Below are 17,304 nucleotides of genomic sequence, written 5' to 3' on the forward strand. Positions count from 1 at the left end.
AAATTCACATTTTCTTGAATAAATGAAACTATTTACATATAAATTGAGGAGGTGAAACTTTTTTCAATTCTTTACATTTACTGAATTTGTTGGGCTACTGTTAGTTAAATCTGCATAATTTACCACTATTATATGCCAAAAGCAATTTATAAATTTATAACACTGTAATACTGTTTATAAATTATATACAGAAAACTTGAAGAAAGATTATCTTAATATATCTTATGTCACTAAGACTAGAGTCCCTCACGTAGTTCTATGTCAAGAGCTCAGCTCACTCAAATACAGTGGAACCCTGGTTTTCATCTTTAATCCATTCCAGAAGGTCGGCAAAAAAGGATTTGTTGAAAACTGAAGTAATATTTCCCATAAGAATTTTTTTTTTTTTAACAAGTCGGCTGTCTCCCACCGAGGCAGGGTGACCAAAAAAAAAAGAAAATCCCCAAAAAGAAAATACTTTCATCATCATTCAACACTTTCACCTCACTCACACATAATCACTGTTTTTGCAGAGGTGCTCAGAACACAACAGTTTAGAAGCATATACATATAAAGATACACAACATGTCCCTCCAAACTGCCAATATCCCAAACCCCTCCTTTAGAGTGCAGGCATTGTACTTCCCATTTCCAGGACTCAAGTCCGGCTAAATAAAAATAACCGGTTTCCCTGAATCCCTTCACTAAATATCACCCTGCTCACACTCCAACAGCTCGTCAGGTCCCAAATACCATTCGTCTCCATTCACTCCTACCTAACACACACACACACGCTTGCTGGTAGTCCAAGACCCTTGCCCACAAAACCTCCTTTACCCTCACCCTCCAACCCTTTCAAGGATTACCCCTACTCCGCCTTCCTTCCCCTACAGATTTATACGCTCTCCATGTCATTCTACTTTGATCCATTCTCTCTAAATGACCAAAACACCTCAACAACCCCTCTTCAGCCCTCTGACTAATACTTTTATTAACTCCACACCTTCTCCTAATTTCCACACTCCGAATTCTCTGCATAATATTTACACCACACATTGCCCTATGACAGGACATCTCCACTGCCTCCAACCATCTCCTCGCTGCTGCATTTACAACCTAAGCTTCACACCCGTATAAGAGTGTTGGTATCACTATACTTTCATACATTCCTTTCTTTGCCTCCATAGATAACATTTTTTGTCTACACATATACCTCAATGCACCACTCACCTTTTTTCCTTCGTTAATTCTATGATTAACCTCATCCTTCATAAATCCATCCGCTGACACGTCAACTCCCAAATACCTGAAAACATTCACTTCTTCCATACTCCTCTCCAATTTGATGTCCAATTTTTCTTTATCTAAATCATTTGATACCCTCATCGCCTTACTCTTTTCTATGCTCAATTTCAACTTTCTACCTTTACACTCTCTCCCAAACTTGTCCACTAACCTTTGCAACTTTTCTTTAGAATCTCCCATAAGCACAGTATCATCAGCAAAAAGTAACTGTGTCAATTTCCATTTGTATTTAATTCCCCATAATTTAATCCCACCCCTCTCCCAAACACCTTAACATTTACTTCTTTTACAACCCCATCTATAAATACAGTGGACCCCCGCATAACGATCACCTCCGAATGTGACCAATTATGTAAGTGTATTTATGTAAGTGTGTTTGTACGTGTATGTTTGGGAGTCTGAAATGGACTAATCTACTTCACAATATTCCTTATGGGAACAATTTCGGTCAGTACTGGCACCTGAACATACTTCTGGAGTGAAAAAATATCGTTAACCGGGGGTCCACTGTATATTAAACAACCATGGTGACATTACACATCCCTATCTAAGACCTACTTTTACTGGGAAGTAGTCTCCCTCTCTTTTATACACCCTAACCTGAGCCTCACTATCCTTATAAAAACTCTTTACAGCATTTAGTAACTTACCACTTATTCCACATACTTGCAACATCTGCCACATTGCTCCCCTATCCACTCTATCATATGCCTTTTCTAAATCCATAAATGCAATAAAACCTTCCCTACCTTTATCTAAATACTGTTCACATATATGCTTCAACGTAACCACTTGATCTACACATCCCCTACCCACTCTAAAACCTCCTTGCTCATCCGCAATCCTACATTCTGTCTTACCTCTGATTCTTTCAATAATAACCCTACTGTACACTTTTCCTGGTATACTCAGTAAACTAATTCCTCTATAATTTTTACAATCTCTTTTGTCCCCCTTCCCTTTATGTAAAGGAACTATACGTGCTCTCTGCCAATCCCTAGGTACCTTTCCCTCTTTCATATATTTATTAAACAAAAATACCAACCACTCTTACACTATATCCCCCCCCCCCTGCTTTTAACATTTCTGTCATGATCCCGTCAGTTCCAGCTGCTTTACCCCCTTTCATTCTTACTAATGGCTCACGCACCTCCCCCACACTCACATCCTGCTCTTCCTCACTCTTAAAAGATGGTATACCTCCCTGGCCAATGCATGAAATTACCGCCTCCCTTTCTCCGTTGACATTTAAAAGTTCCTCAAAATATTCCCACCATCTACCCAATACCTTCATCTCCTCATCTATTAACTCCCCTACTCTGTTTTTAACTGACAAATCCATTTGTTCCCTAGGCTTTCTTAACTTGTTTAACTCACTCAAATTTTTTTGTTCTAATTTTCATTAAAATTACTTGACAGTGCCTGTCCCACCTTATCATCTGCTCTCCTTTTGCACTTTCTCACCACTCTCTCTGCCTTTCTTTTACTCTTCATATACTCTGCTCTTCTTATAACACTTCTGCTTTGTAGAAACCTCTCATAAGCTACCTTTTTTCTCTTTTATCACACCCTTTACTTTATCATTCCACCAATCACTCTTCTTACCTCCTGCACCCACTCTCCTATAACCCCAAACTTCTGCCCCACATTCTAATACTGAGTTTTTAAAACTATTCCAACCCTCTTCAACCCCCCCACTACTCATACTTGCACTAGCCCACTTTTCTGCCAATACCTACTTATATCTCACCCGAACTTCCTCCTCCCTTAGTTTATACACTTTCACCTCTCTCTTACTTCTTGTTGCCATTTTCCTCTTGTCCCATCTACCTCTTACTCTAACTGTAGCTACAATTAAATAATGATCCGATATATCAGTTGCCCCTCTATAAACAATTACATCCTGGAGCCTACCCATCAACCTTTTATCCACCAATACATAATCTAACAAACTACTTTCATTATGTGCTACATCATAACTCGTATATTTATTTATCCTCTTTTTCATAAAATATGTATTAATTATTACCAAACCTCTTTCTACACATAGCTCAATTAAAGGCTCCCCATTTTCATTTACCCCTGGCACCCCAAATTTGCCTACTACTCCCTCCACAACATTTTTACCCACTTTAGCATTGAAATCCCCAACCACAGGTACTCTCACACTTAGCTCAAAACTTCTCATGCATTCACTCAACATTTCTCAAAATCTCTCTCTCTCCTCTATACTGCTCTCTTCTCCAGGTGCACATATGCTTACTATAACCCACTTTTCACATCCAACCTTTATTTTACTCCACATAATCCTTGCATTAATACATTTATACTTCCTCTTTTCCTGCCATAGTTTATCCTTCAACATTATTGCTACTCCTTCTTTAGCTCTACCTCTATTTGAAACCCCTGACCTAATCCCATTTAGTTCTCTCCATTGAAACTCTCCCACCCCTTCAGCTTTGTTTCACTTAAAGCCAGGACATCCAGCTTCTTCTCATTCATAGCATCCACAATCATCTCTTTCTTATCATTCGCACAACATCCACACACATTCAGACATCCCACTTTGACAATTTTCTTCTTCTTATTCTGTTTAGTAATCATTACAGGAAAAGGGGTTACTACCCATTGTTCCCAGCATTTTAGTTGACTTTTACAACACACATGGCTTACAGAGGAAAGATTCTTATTCCACTTCCCCATGGATATAAAAAAAAGTAATAAGAACAGAACAATTAAGATAAAATCAAAGAAAACTCAGATGAGTGTGTATAAATAAACATGTACATGTATGTGTAGTGTGACCTAAGTGTAAGTAGAAGTAGCAAGATGTACCTGTAATCTTGCATATTTATGAGACAGACAAAAGACACCAGCAATCCTACCATCATGTAAAACAATTACAGGCTTTCGTTTTACACTCACTTGGCATGATGGTTGTACCTCCCTGGGTGGTTGCTGTCTACCAACCTACTACTACTACTAGCACAATTCATCTAATATGACACAATAAACAATATTAATAACATAGAAACATGACATATACTCTAGAATTAATAAAATACGTCATTATGTCACAAGTGTTGCTGTGTTGTTGTTGTTGGGTGTATTTGGGTCACTGGGCCACTGACATCATAAGCCGTACATGGTGGTGGTGGAGGCGGCAGCAGAGGTGGCGGTGTTGTCAGTCGCCCTATATAACTCCAACAATATTGGAGGAGTTAGGTTCGTGATCTCCTTTTTCTATCGATTAATCGTTTAACTTACTTGCTATAGTTAATGCTACACTTTATTGCTGGCTGGTGCTATAGCCTTTATAGACTCCTGCTGCTTTAGTATAGTACATATTGCAGAATCACTGAAAAATGCACATTCTCCCCTCTCTCTCAGCCCTTTAACAAAGGGCTGGCTGGCACTAGAAGCTTTCTTTGTGCCCATGGTGGCTTATTTAGCAGTTACAAGCACTAAAAAGAATGAAATAATACAAAATGTATCGTATGAACGCATGGGATCATCCTCACTGGCTGGTAAACAATGGCACACTGGGCAGCTCACGCCCCGAAATGAATGACTTATACCGAGTTCAGTGATGTTCACCGAGCCAATATTTTGACGCAAAAACATTACTTATTCCAATTATTACTTATTCCAATGATGTCTTAACCCGGAGGTCCACTGTAATTAACCCTTTCAGGGTCAGTGTCGTACTAATACGGCTTGCACACCAGGGTTGGTGCTGTACTTGTATGCGTAAATTCTAGTGCCTTCATATCTAGCGAGAGAAAGCTGGTAGGCCTACATATGAAAGAATGGGTCTGCGTGGTCAGTGTGCACAGTATAAAAAAAATCCTGCAGCACACATTGCATAATGAGAAAAAAAAAGACAGTGTTTTTTGTTTAAAACAGTGACTTTGCAGTGTATTTTCGTATGGTATTTATGACTGTATTCTTGTTTTCTTGGTGTCATTTCATAGAATGGAAGACATATTACAGAAATTGAGATGATTTTGATTGGTTTCACAATGAAAAGTACCTTGAAATTGAGCTCAAAGTAACAGAAATGTTCGATTTTTGCCAATGTTCAAAAGTAAACAAATCATGCCACGGGTCCAATACACGTCAACTGGTGAGTAATATTCTTTCACAAGTGCACTGATATTATTTATACCATTATGATCTGGAAAAGATTCTCTATCATTTCATAAGAAAAAATAATTTTTATTTTTTTTTTTCAAAAAATTTTCAACCCTGAGAACAAATTTAGGAGAGGGCCTCTTGACCCTGTAAGGGTCAAGAGTACTGATCTCAGTGCCCACTTTTAAAAAAGAAAATAAATCTTCTAAAATGGTAGAGAATCTTTTTCTTAAGGTAATGACATCAAAAGTGTAAAATTTGATGGAAAATTTACAGAATTACACAAGCACAAAGTTAGCAGTCTTGATGCAATTTATGCATCAGTGATTTTGCACACTGAGTCCTATTTTAACTCTTTCAGGGTCCAGAGGCCAAATTTCAACGTGTGCACCAGGGTCCAAGAATTTTCAAAAAATAATTTTGTTATTTTTTCTTATGAAATGGTAGAGAATCTTTTCTGAAGGTAATAAATCAAAAAGTACGAAGTTTGATGGAAAATTGACAGAATTATGCTCTTGCGAATTTTGATGTGTCAGTAATATTTACGCATCGGCAATTTTGCCGACTTTGACTCCCATTCTAGTCCAATTACATTATTCCAGTCGACCAAGTTCTTAGCTACTTCACTAGTATTACTTCAATTCTATTGATTGAGCACAAGAAATCGCCAAGTCAACTGTTTCATCTACAAAATAAAGTGACTGAAAATTAGTAATTTGGCCAATTTAATGCAAAGTTCAAAATATTCCAATTTCAAAATAGGGTCCAGAATAAACAATGCAGGCATTCTTGGCACTAAACTAACATTTCCTCTGTTCATTAGTTACATTTTCAGGCTTTACAAATGAATTCCATTTTGATTTTTAATTCACCTAATGAATTTTTATTCAAACCAAAAAATAGAAGATTTACTGTTATGCAATATTGTAATAATTGTATAAATAATATCACCACATTTGTGAACGTATATTAGACCCACCAGCTGGCATGTATTAGATGTGTAAGGTTATTTGTTTACTCTTGAACATCGGCAAAAATTTAACATTTCTGCTACTTTGAGCTCAGTTTCAAACCATTTTCAGTACTAAAACCAATCAAAATCATCTCTATTTCTGTAATATATCTTCCACTGTATCAAATGAGACCAAGAAATCGCAAATACAACTATAAAAACACACACGAAAAAACACTGCACCCTTTCAAGTCGCTTTGTGAGTTTAACCGTAGATCTACGCCATGAGCTCAGCTCACTCTGATAAACTGTGAGTGGTACATTTGGGCCTAGATATGAGAGAATACATCTATGTGGTATGTGTGCACCACATAAAACAGATCCTGCAGCACACTGTGTATAATGAGAGAAAAAAACTGAAATCATGATTTTTCGATTAAAACAGCAACTTTGCAGTGTTTTTTCGCATGTTTTTTATAGTTGTATTTGCGATTTCTTGGTCTCATTTGATAGAATGGAAGACATATTACAGAAATAGAGATGATTTTGATTGGTTTTAGCACTGGAAATGGCTTGAAACTGAGCTCAAAGTAGCGGAAATGTTAAATTTTTGCCGATATTCAAGAGTAAACAAACGACCTCACACGTCTAATACACGTCAGCTGGTGGGTCTAATATACATTCACAAATATGGTGATGATATTTATACAATTATTACAGTATTGCATAACAGTAAATCTTCTATTTTTTGGTGTGAATAAAAATTCATTATGTGAATAAAAATTCAAAATGGAATTTTTTTAAAGCCTCATAACTAATACACTGTTGTGCCGCCTACATTGTTTATTCTGGACCCTATTTTGAAATTGGATTTGAACTTTGTTTAAATGTGGCCAAATTAACAATTTCCGATCACTTTATTTTGTAGTTGAAACATACCACATAGTGTAATAGCTAAGAATTTGGTTGATTGGAATAATGTAATTGGCCTCAAATGGGAGTCAAAGTCGGCAAAATCGCCGATTCGTAAATATCGCTGACACATCAAAATTCGCGAGAGCATAATTTCGTCAATTTTCCACCAAATTTCGTACTTTTTGTTTTATTACCTTCACAAAAAGATTCTCTACGATTTCATAAGAAAAAATAACAAATTTTTTTTTTGAAAATTCTTGGACACTGGTGCGTGACTCCAGATTTGGGCCTTGGACCCTGAAAGGGTTAATCGAAAATTACGGTCTCAGTTTTTTTTCTCATTATACACTGTGTGCCGCAGGATTTGTTTTATGTGGTGCACACATACCACATAGATGTATTCTCTCATATCTAGGCCCAAATTTACCACTCACAGCTTATCAGAGTGAGCTGAGCTCATGGCGTAGATCTATGGTTTGGACCCTCAACGTAAAGCCGTAGATCTACGGCACGGAGCCTGAAAGGGCTTAGCCAATTCCTTTGTTCAGTTCAAACAAGTTCTTAGCTATTTTGCTAGTATGCTTTCCTTTGTATCAAATGAGCATAAGAAACTGCCCACTCATCTATTTTAACTACCCTATAAAATGCAAAGAATTCAATAATTTAGCCAATTTTACACAAGATTAAAAAAATTCAGTTTAAAAATATAGTTCATAATGAACAATATAAACATTCCTGGCATTAAAACAATATTGCCTCTGTTCATTTGTCATGTCTCCAGGCCTCTCCTATATTACAATTGCCTTCCATTTTGAATTCTTATTGACAAAAAAATAGAAGATTTAATCTATTTCGCAGATAATAAAATATAACCAGTTAATATTAGTGATGGTTTACAGTATCCCAATAATTGAATCAGACCTATTAACCCTTTCACTGTCGAGACCCCTGCTCTTCATGTCAAAGAATTAAAAAAAAAAAAAAAAAATTTTTCTTATGAAATGATAGGGAATCTTTTCCCAATGGTCACGACACCAAAAGTATGAAATTTGATGGAAAACTTATGGAATCACACTCTCGCGAAGTTAGCGGTCTCGACGATATTTATGAATCGGCAATTTTGCCCACTTTGATTCCTAATTTTGGTCAATTCCTTTGTTCCCGAAGAGCAAACTCATAGCTATTTAGCTAGAACTCCATTTGTTCTACAGACTGTGTGTATGAAACTGCCCATTTATCGATTTCAACTGCCCAATAAAGTTATCAGAAATTGGTAATTTGGCCAATTTCATACACAATTCAAGTAAGGGAAATTTCAAAATAGGGTCAAGAATTAACAATACAAACATTCCTAGCACTAAAATAATATTTTCTCTGTTCATCAGTCACATCTCCAGGCCCCTCTTATATTACGCTTGCTTTCCATTTTGAATTTTTATTCACACAAAAAATAGAAGATTTACTGTTATGCAGACTACTGCATTATTGTAAAAATAATATTAGCACATTTGTGAAAGCATATGAAACCCACCAGTTGATGTGTATTGGACACATGACGTGATCTGTTTACTCTTGAACATCAGCAAAAATCGAACATTTCCGCTAATTTGAGCTCAATTTCAAAGTACTTTTAGTCTGTAAACCATTCAAAGTCATTTCCATTTCTGTAATATATCTTCCCGTCTATCAAATGAGACTAAGAAAATGAGAATACAACCATAAATACCATACGAAAATACATCGCAAAGTTAGTGTCTTAAACCAAAAACATGGTCAAATTTTTTTTTCACTGCATGCTGCAGGATTTTTTTATGCTGTGCACACTGAGCACATAGACACATTCTCTCACATGCAGGTCTACCAGCTTTCTCCCGCTAGATTTGAAGCCAATAGAATTTTGGCGTAATATTACGGCACAGACACTGGCTTACAAGCCATAATATTACGACACCGATAGTGAAAGGGTTAAAAACCAATAAAACAAACTGGGGGTTGAAGAGAGGCTTTACCCAGCCTTTGGTATATCAGAAAAAGTCAAATATTTTTGCTACTTTGAGCTCAATATCAAGCTAATTCCTCTCCTGTAACCAATCAAAATGATATCCATTTCAGTAGAATGTCTTCCTTTCTATCAAATATACCAAGAAACAGCCAATAAAACCACAACAAATATCTGAGAAAACACATCAAAGTCGCTATTTTAAACCACACACACAGTTTTGTTTTCCCATCATGCTCAGTGTGGGGCAAGATATTTTAAACCATACACACAGTCAGTTTTGTTTTCCCATCATGCTCAGTGTGGGGCAAGATATTTTAAACCATACACACAGTCAGTTTTGTTTTCCCATCATGCACAGTGTGGGGCAAGATATTTTTTTATACTGTTACCACTCACAGTTTATCTAAGTGAGCTGAGCTCATGACATAGAACTTTGTCTGGGACCCTGGCCTCAATAATGTAGTTATAGGTGACAGACAGTGAAAGGGTTAATCTGGGGGTTCTGGACAGTAGAAGGATTAAGTTTGGGGTTCTGGACAGTGAAAAGATTATTTTTTGGGGGGTCTGGACAATTAAAGGGTTAATTTCTGGGTCTGGACAGTGAAAGGGTTAATTTCAATTTGCTATTACTGACATGTCTGACACACAGCCATTCTCTGTCTTATCACTGTCTATTGGATAATAGCTTCAGAGCTACGAACAACTTGTTCATTAACCCCTTGAGGGTCAGTGCCATAGTTCTATGGTTTTGAACGCTGGGTCAGCCACAGAACTACACCGTGAGCTCAGCGTAGGTCATGAGCTCGGCTCACTCAGATAAGCTGTGAGTGGTAAATTTGGGCCTAGATATGAGAGCATGGGTTTATGTGGTATGTGTCCACCATATAAAAAAAAATCCTGCAGCAAGCAGTGCATAGAGAAAAAACTGCAACCGTGTTTTTGGCATAAGACATCGACTTTGCAGTGTATTTTTGTATGATTTTATGGTTGTATCCTCAGTTTCTTGGTCTCATTTGACAGAATGGAAGATATGCAGGCACTCCTCACTTAACAACCTACCTGTTTAACAACTGCTCAGACTTACAACCAGGTTTCTCCAACCAGTCAGTATTGTACACTGTATAAGAACTTTGGTCATGGAAACGGCAGTGTGGTGTCTCAGCGTCAAGCAATCTCCAAGATTACGTATTTCATCTATAAATCTGTACTTTATTGTGCACCCCATAATATGTACATGATAAGAGTTTGAAGCACAGCAGCACTTGGAAGAGGAAGAAGAAAAAGAAGAAAAAATGAAAGAAGTACAAAAGAAGTTCACTGTAAAGGGGTTAGCAGGTGTTTTTTGTCTGTTTGTTTACATTCCTGGCATCTCTCTTGTTTACGATGGCATCTAAGGGTAAGCAAGTTTATTCAGGTAAAGGTACACATAAATACAGTTACATAAATTATCATACACAGTAGCAAGTGTATTATTATTTACTATAATCAGAAAGAAGTGCTAAACCACAAGGGTTATAGATTACCCACCAGGATAACCCAAAAAAGTCACTCTGTCTGACTTTTTTGAGTTATCCTGGTGGGTGGTCTACACATATGCTAGGTATGATAATTTATATAAGTGTACTTATGAGTCCCTATACTTGACTTACCCTTAGATGCCATCGTAAATGAGAGAGATGCCGAGAATGTAAACGAACAGATGAACACACCAGCTAACCCCTTTACAGTGAACAGAGTAATTGTCACCATGGTTGTATAATATATTTATAGATGGGGTTGTAAAACAAGTAAATGCTAGGGTGTTAGGGAGAGGGGTGGGATTAAATTATGGGGAATCAAATACAAAATGGGAATTGACACAGCTACTTTTTGCTTATGATACTGTGCTTATGGGAGATTCTAAAGAAAAATTGCAAAGGTTAGTGAATGAGTTTGGGAGTGTGTGTAAAGGTAGAAAGTTGAAGGTGAACATAGAAAAGAGTAAGGCAATGAGGGTATCAAATGATTTAGATAAAGAAAAATTGGATATCAAATTGAGGAGTAGTAGTATGGAAGAAGTGAATGTTTTCAGATATTTGGGAGTTGACGTGTCAGCGGATGGATTAATGAAGGATGAGGTTAATCGTGGAATTGATGAAGGAAAAAAGGTGAGTGGTGCATTAAGGTATATGTGGAGACAAAAAACATTATCTATGGAGGGAAAGAAGGGAATGTATGAAAGTATAGTAGTACCAAACACTCTTATATGGGTGTGAAGCTTGGGTTGTAAATGCCGCAGTGAGGAAGCGGTTGGAGGCAGTGGAGATGTCCTGTCTAAGGGCAATGTGTGGTGTGAATATTATGCAGAAAATTCAGAGCGTGGAAATTAGAAGAAGGTGTGGAGTTAATAAAAGTATTAATCAGAGGGCTGAAGAGGGGTTGTTGAGGTGTTTTGGTCATTTAGAGAGAATGGATCAAAGAAGAATGACATGGAGAGCGTATAAATCTGTAGGGAAAGGAAGGCGGGGTAGGGGTTGTCCTCAAAAAGGTTGGAGGGAGGGGGTAAAGGAGGTTTTGTGGGAGAGGGGCTTGGACTTCCAGCAAGCATGCATGAGCGTGTTAGATAAGAGTGAATGGAGACGAATGGTATTTGGGACCTGATGAGCTGTTGGAGTGTAAACAGGGTAATATTTAGTGAAGGGATTCAGGGAAACCAGTTATTTTTATATAGCCAGACTTGAGTCCTGGAAATGGGTAGTACAATGCCTGCACTTTAAAGGAGGGGTTTGGGATATTGGCAGTTTGGAGGGATATGTTGTGTATCTTTATACGTATATGCTTCTAAATTGTTGTATTCTGAGCACCTCTGCAAAAACAGTGATTATGTGTGAGTGAGGTGAAAGTGTTGAATGATGATGAAAGTATTTTCTTTTTGGGGATTTTCTTTCTTTTTTTGGGTCACTTTGCCTCGGTGGAAGATGGCCGACTTGTTGAAAAATAATAATAATAATAATAATAATAATAATAATAATAATAATAATAATAATAATCGCTCTGGGGTGCTTTATGTGTCGAATATTTCGTGTAGGTGTGGCACACACCTACACCCCATAGTGGTTATTATTATTAAATGAGTAAACAAGAGAGAATGAGAGAGACGCCGAGAATGTCAACAAAAAGACGAACACGCATAAATTCTTATACACTTATGGTTGGCTCATACACGCTAACCCCTTTACAGTGAACATCTTTTGTACTTCTTCCATTCTTTCCTCTTCTTTCCACAATAAATATTCATCTTTCACACTACATTAAGACTATAACAAATATTTTAAGGTAAGTAATGAGTGTATTGTACATGCATTTTATCGCTACAATAAATACTACTCACCTCTCACTCTACAGCAAGACTACAAATATTTTAAGGTAAGTAATGAGTGAACTGTATATGTACAGTCTCTCCTCACTTAGCGACGTACTCGTTTACCAACGACTCAGACTTACGACGGGCTCTCTGACCAGTATGCATAAATAAATAATGTATATTAGAGCTGAGTTTGTCTATCCTGATTATTACAGTATTCTGATTATTATTGCAGTACATTGCTGAATAAACATTTAAAAATATACCAGATATGTTATAAATGGTGCAAAGGTGACATTAAAACAGTATCAATAATGGTTGACACAAACCCACTACCATTATAGTATGCTCCTCACTTAGAAACAAATTTGTTAACCAACATGGTCTCAGGAACGGAACTCCGTCGTTAAGTGAGGAGAGGCTGTATTTTACTTTTTTATTGTTTTTTATGCCTAGTTTTATTTTTATACTAAAAATGCTATAAATGGTGCAAAGGTGATATTAAAACAATATTTAAAGATAGTTGGCACAATCCCACTACCAGTACAGTATGCTAAAAATATTGGTAAGGGGCAGCTCCTCGCTTATCGACCAATTTGCTTACTGACCTACCCCTGGGAACGGAATTTGGTGGTTAAGTGAAGAGTGCCTATATTACAGAAATAGAGATGATTTTGTGCGAGGACTGAAAACAGCTTGAAACTGACCTCAAAGTAGTGAAAATATTAAATTTTTGCCAACATTCCAGAGTAAACTAATTACATAATTTGTTCAGTATGCATCCACTGGTCAGTCTAATATGCATCACGAATGTGCTGACATTATTTATACAATTATTACAATAGTGCATAACAGTAAATCTTCTATTTTTTTGTTTGAATAAAAATTCTGTGAATAAAAATTCAAAACAGAATTAGTGTGTACAGCCTGGGAACATAACTAATGAACACAAGAAATGTTATTTTAGTGCTAGGAATACCTGCATTGTTTATTCCGGATCCTATTTTGACAGTGGCATATTTTGAAATTTGTGTGAAATTGGCCAAATTACCAAATTCTGATCACTTTATTGGGTAGTTGAAATAGCTGACTGGGTGGTTTCTTGTTCTCAGTTGATAAAAAGGAAGGCATACTAGCAAAATAGCTAAGAATTTGGTGGACTGGAACAATGTAATTGGCCTAAAACAGGACTCAAAGTGGGCAAAAATCACTGATGCATAAATATCGCTGACAAAGCAAAATTCATGATAGCATAGTTTCGTCAATTTTCCATCAAATTTCATACTTTTTGTTTTATTACCTTCAGAAAAAGTTTCTCTACTATTTCACAAGAAAAAATAACAAAAATTTTTTTGAAAATTCTCGGACCCTGTGGACAAATTTTTGATCAAGGGGTATGGGCCCTGAAAGGGTTAAGCTGAAACACAGGAAAAGCATTTCACTCATAAGTTGGAGCCCTGCTATACTGTATTAACCATAATCAGTGAAAATGAAAAAAATATTAATCGTACTCTGAAAGAATGGAGTCTTGTTCAAGAGATGAGGTTGGTGAAGCAACTGGTCGCTGCTGATCTGATTCAACAGAAGTGCGCGTGCTTGAGGAAGCAGACCAGTTACCGGAGGAGGAATGGGTGCCGTCGTCTCTTGTGCTTTCCCTAAAGGAACAATATTTCTTAGCCCAAATTCTAGGAGCTAATGAGACAAAATCATATGCAAATTATACTTACCAAAGAACATCAACCTACTTCAAATACGAATCCTAAATATAATTAACAGTTTTTCAACAATAAGGTTAAACCAAGCAAAAAACAATCCCACGCAGCCAACAATTACATTACTAGCAACTACACCAACTCCTTATACTAAGCTTAAACCACTCCTCTTCATGTAGACACTACTTACCTCAGTGACAGATACCCACATGTTACCATAAACAATATTTTTTTATTAACTCTACCCAAAAATATTATGTACTGGAGTTCTCTACTACTCTTCCTTTATACCAGTGATTGCTCAAATACTTTCCAGCAACTAAAACCAATACTTACATATGAAACCACAGTTTCCCTTCAACCATTGACACAGTTATCTTATATAATATGGTAAATGATACAGCAAAAAATATATTGATCTGGATGACAGCCAAAACATTCATACTCAACAAAAAAAAAAAAAAAAGAAGTCCTTCTATACAATATTTGGAAAAAAAAAAATCATTAACCACATAAATACCAGGATAAATTACACTCAAATTTCACGGGCCTATACTCAGATAACAAACAAATTCAACATGCACATCCAAAACATTAAAATAAATTTAATAAATAATGGGCATATTTTATCAAAAATTTCTTATGGTTCCAGAGTCAGGAGCTAGAGCCTGACCCCTGCAACCACATACAGTTGAGCATCTACAGGAAAGTACACTCAACTATCAATATCTTACTTATGGTATATGTTGTAAGAGATCAAAATAGTAACATACAAAAAACCAATCATAACATAACAAAACTTATTATTAGAAATGTCTCACACTTTTGTTCTACACATAACAAACACATCCATCATACAAACAACTAAACCAACTTAGCATGTAGACCATATATACTATTGTGCACTTAGAGCTAGAAGACATTCACTGCTTGGTGAACTGTAATGAACACACAGGCATAACAACAAGAATCACTTTTTTGATATCCACCACCTGGTACTTACAGGAAACTTCAACACAAACCTCATCCAAGCAACTGACCCTCCAGTAGCTGATTTCACAAACACTATGAACAACTGCTTGCTACTACCTTCTACAACTAAGCCAACAAGAATCTCTGAGACAAGTGCATCATTACTTGACCATATCTGGACCAACAAGATATCTCCACTACAAGCAGGTATAATCACAAACAACACTACAGACCACTACCCCACCTTTCTCATAACCAACTTATATAAACTGCCTCAAGACTCGAGAAAAATCTCATTTTGCCTGCACGACGAGCCATCAGTAAATAATTTAATATTGGCACTAGGCAACACTGATTGGCAGAGAGAGCTAACTGAGCAATAATATTGACAAAGATGTCAAAATTTTTTTAATATAAAGCCCAAAATCTCTATAACATGCATTGTCCGATCAAAACGAAGCAGATCACAGCAAGGAGACTAAACAGCCCATGGCTAACAAATAGTATCCTCAAATCCATTGATAAAAAGCACCAACTTGAAAAACTGTTCAGATTAGGCCTGATTACTAAAGAAACGGCTAAATGATACACATCAATACTCACAAAATTAATACGAAAATCAAAGCAAATGCATTACGAAAATAGATTTATTGCAATAAAAGGTGATATGAAAAGGACCTGGCAATCCCTCTCCAAAAGTTTGGGCTTTAAAAAACTGTCTAGAAACAGAGATAAACTTAACTAAATCAGATGAACCTCACATACAGCCTAAAAACACGGCCAACAAATTTAATATCTTCTTCTCTACTGTAGGATCGAAGCTAGCAAGCAAAATTTCTAGCTCATACCCAGCCGAAAGACTACCTCACTGACAACTACCCAAATACTCTATATCTAGCTCCAACTAATTCTACTAAAGTCTCACTCATCATTAAATCATTAAAAAACCAAACCAGGAGATTTAAATAACTTGCCACCATTCATATATAAAAAAGCTGCTAATGTGTTGTCACCCATTACTGCAACACTGTTTAACAAATCTGTAGTCCTCAACTTTCCCGTCCATACTCAAGACAGCATGAGTTACCCCAATCCTCAAAGGAGGTGATCCAACTGATCTGAACAACTATAGACCTATCTCAAACTTGCCCTTACTTTCGAAAATATTTGAAAAAATAATACACAAATGACTTTACTCCTACCTAATATCCAACAACATACTTAACCCATGCCAGTTTGGGTTTAGACCAAAAAAAAGTATGAATTATGCTATTATACAAATGCTTGAACTAATATGTACAGCCCTCAATAAAAATAAATAACCTCTGAGGCTCTTCACTGACCTACAGAGAGCATTTGATACAGTGGACCACAATCTCCTGCACTTAAAACTAAATCATTACGGCATTAGAGGACATTCCCTCATTTACCTAAAATCTTATTTTAACAATACTATAAGCAAATGGAGTCAACTTCACTATCCAGCCTGCAGCTGTCGGAGTGCCACAGGGTAGTGTCGTGTCCTAGGCCCACTCCTCTTTCTCATCTACATCAATGATCTCCCCAACGCATCTCAACTCCTTAAACTAGTTCTATTTGCAGATGACACTACTTATGTCTACTCCCACTCAAACTCAGCTATACGTACTTAGAGACACTGTAAACAATGAGCTGCCAAAAATATATACGTACTGTACTTGGATGATGACCAACAAACTCACTCTCAACATAGACAAAACATACTTCATGCTGTTTGGAAACAGAGCCTTAAATGTCCAACTTAATATATCGATAAATGGTTTCCTATTACAAGACACACTGAGGGTAAATTTCTAGGTCTTCTCCTTAACTGTAATCTTAAATTTCATTCCCACATCCAACACATATCCAAGAAAATTTCTAAATCAGTAGGCATCCTTTCCAAGATACGATACAGTACTATGTACCTCAAATGACACTCCTTACCCTATACCACTCTTTAATATATCCC

The 17,304-nt window shown here is 36.7% G+C and overlaps 1 protein-coding gene across 2 annotated transcripts in view; it reads right to left on the bottom strand.

The window, feature by feature from the left end:
- gukh (GUK-holder) overlaps positions 1 to 17,304 on the bottom strand; it is a 1,015,958-nt gene that overhangs the window by 96,088 nt on the left and 902,566 nt on the right. For both annotated transcript variants that reach the window (XM_070085874.1, XM_070085875.1), the window contains exon 9: positions 14,142 to 14,285. In XM_070085874.1, the coding sequence (XP_069941975.1) occupies positions 14,142 to 14,285 (144 nt within the window). The remainder of the gene's footprint in view (positions 1 to 14,141; positions 14,286 to 17,304) is intronic.

The sequence above is a fragment of the Cherax quadricarinatus genome, chromosome 17, assembly GCF_038502225.1.
Source record: "Cherax quadricarinatus isolate ZL_2023a chromosome 17, ASM3850222v1, whole genome shotgun sequence".
Lineage (NCBI taxonomy): Eukaryota > Metazoa > Arthropoda > Malacostraca > Decapoda > Parastacidae > Cherax > Cherax quadricarinatus.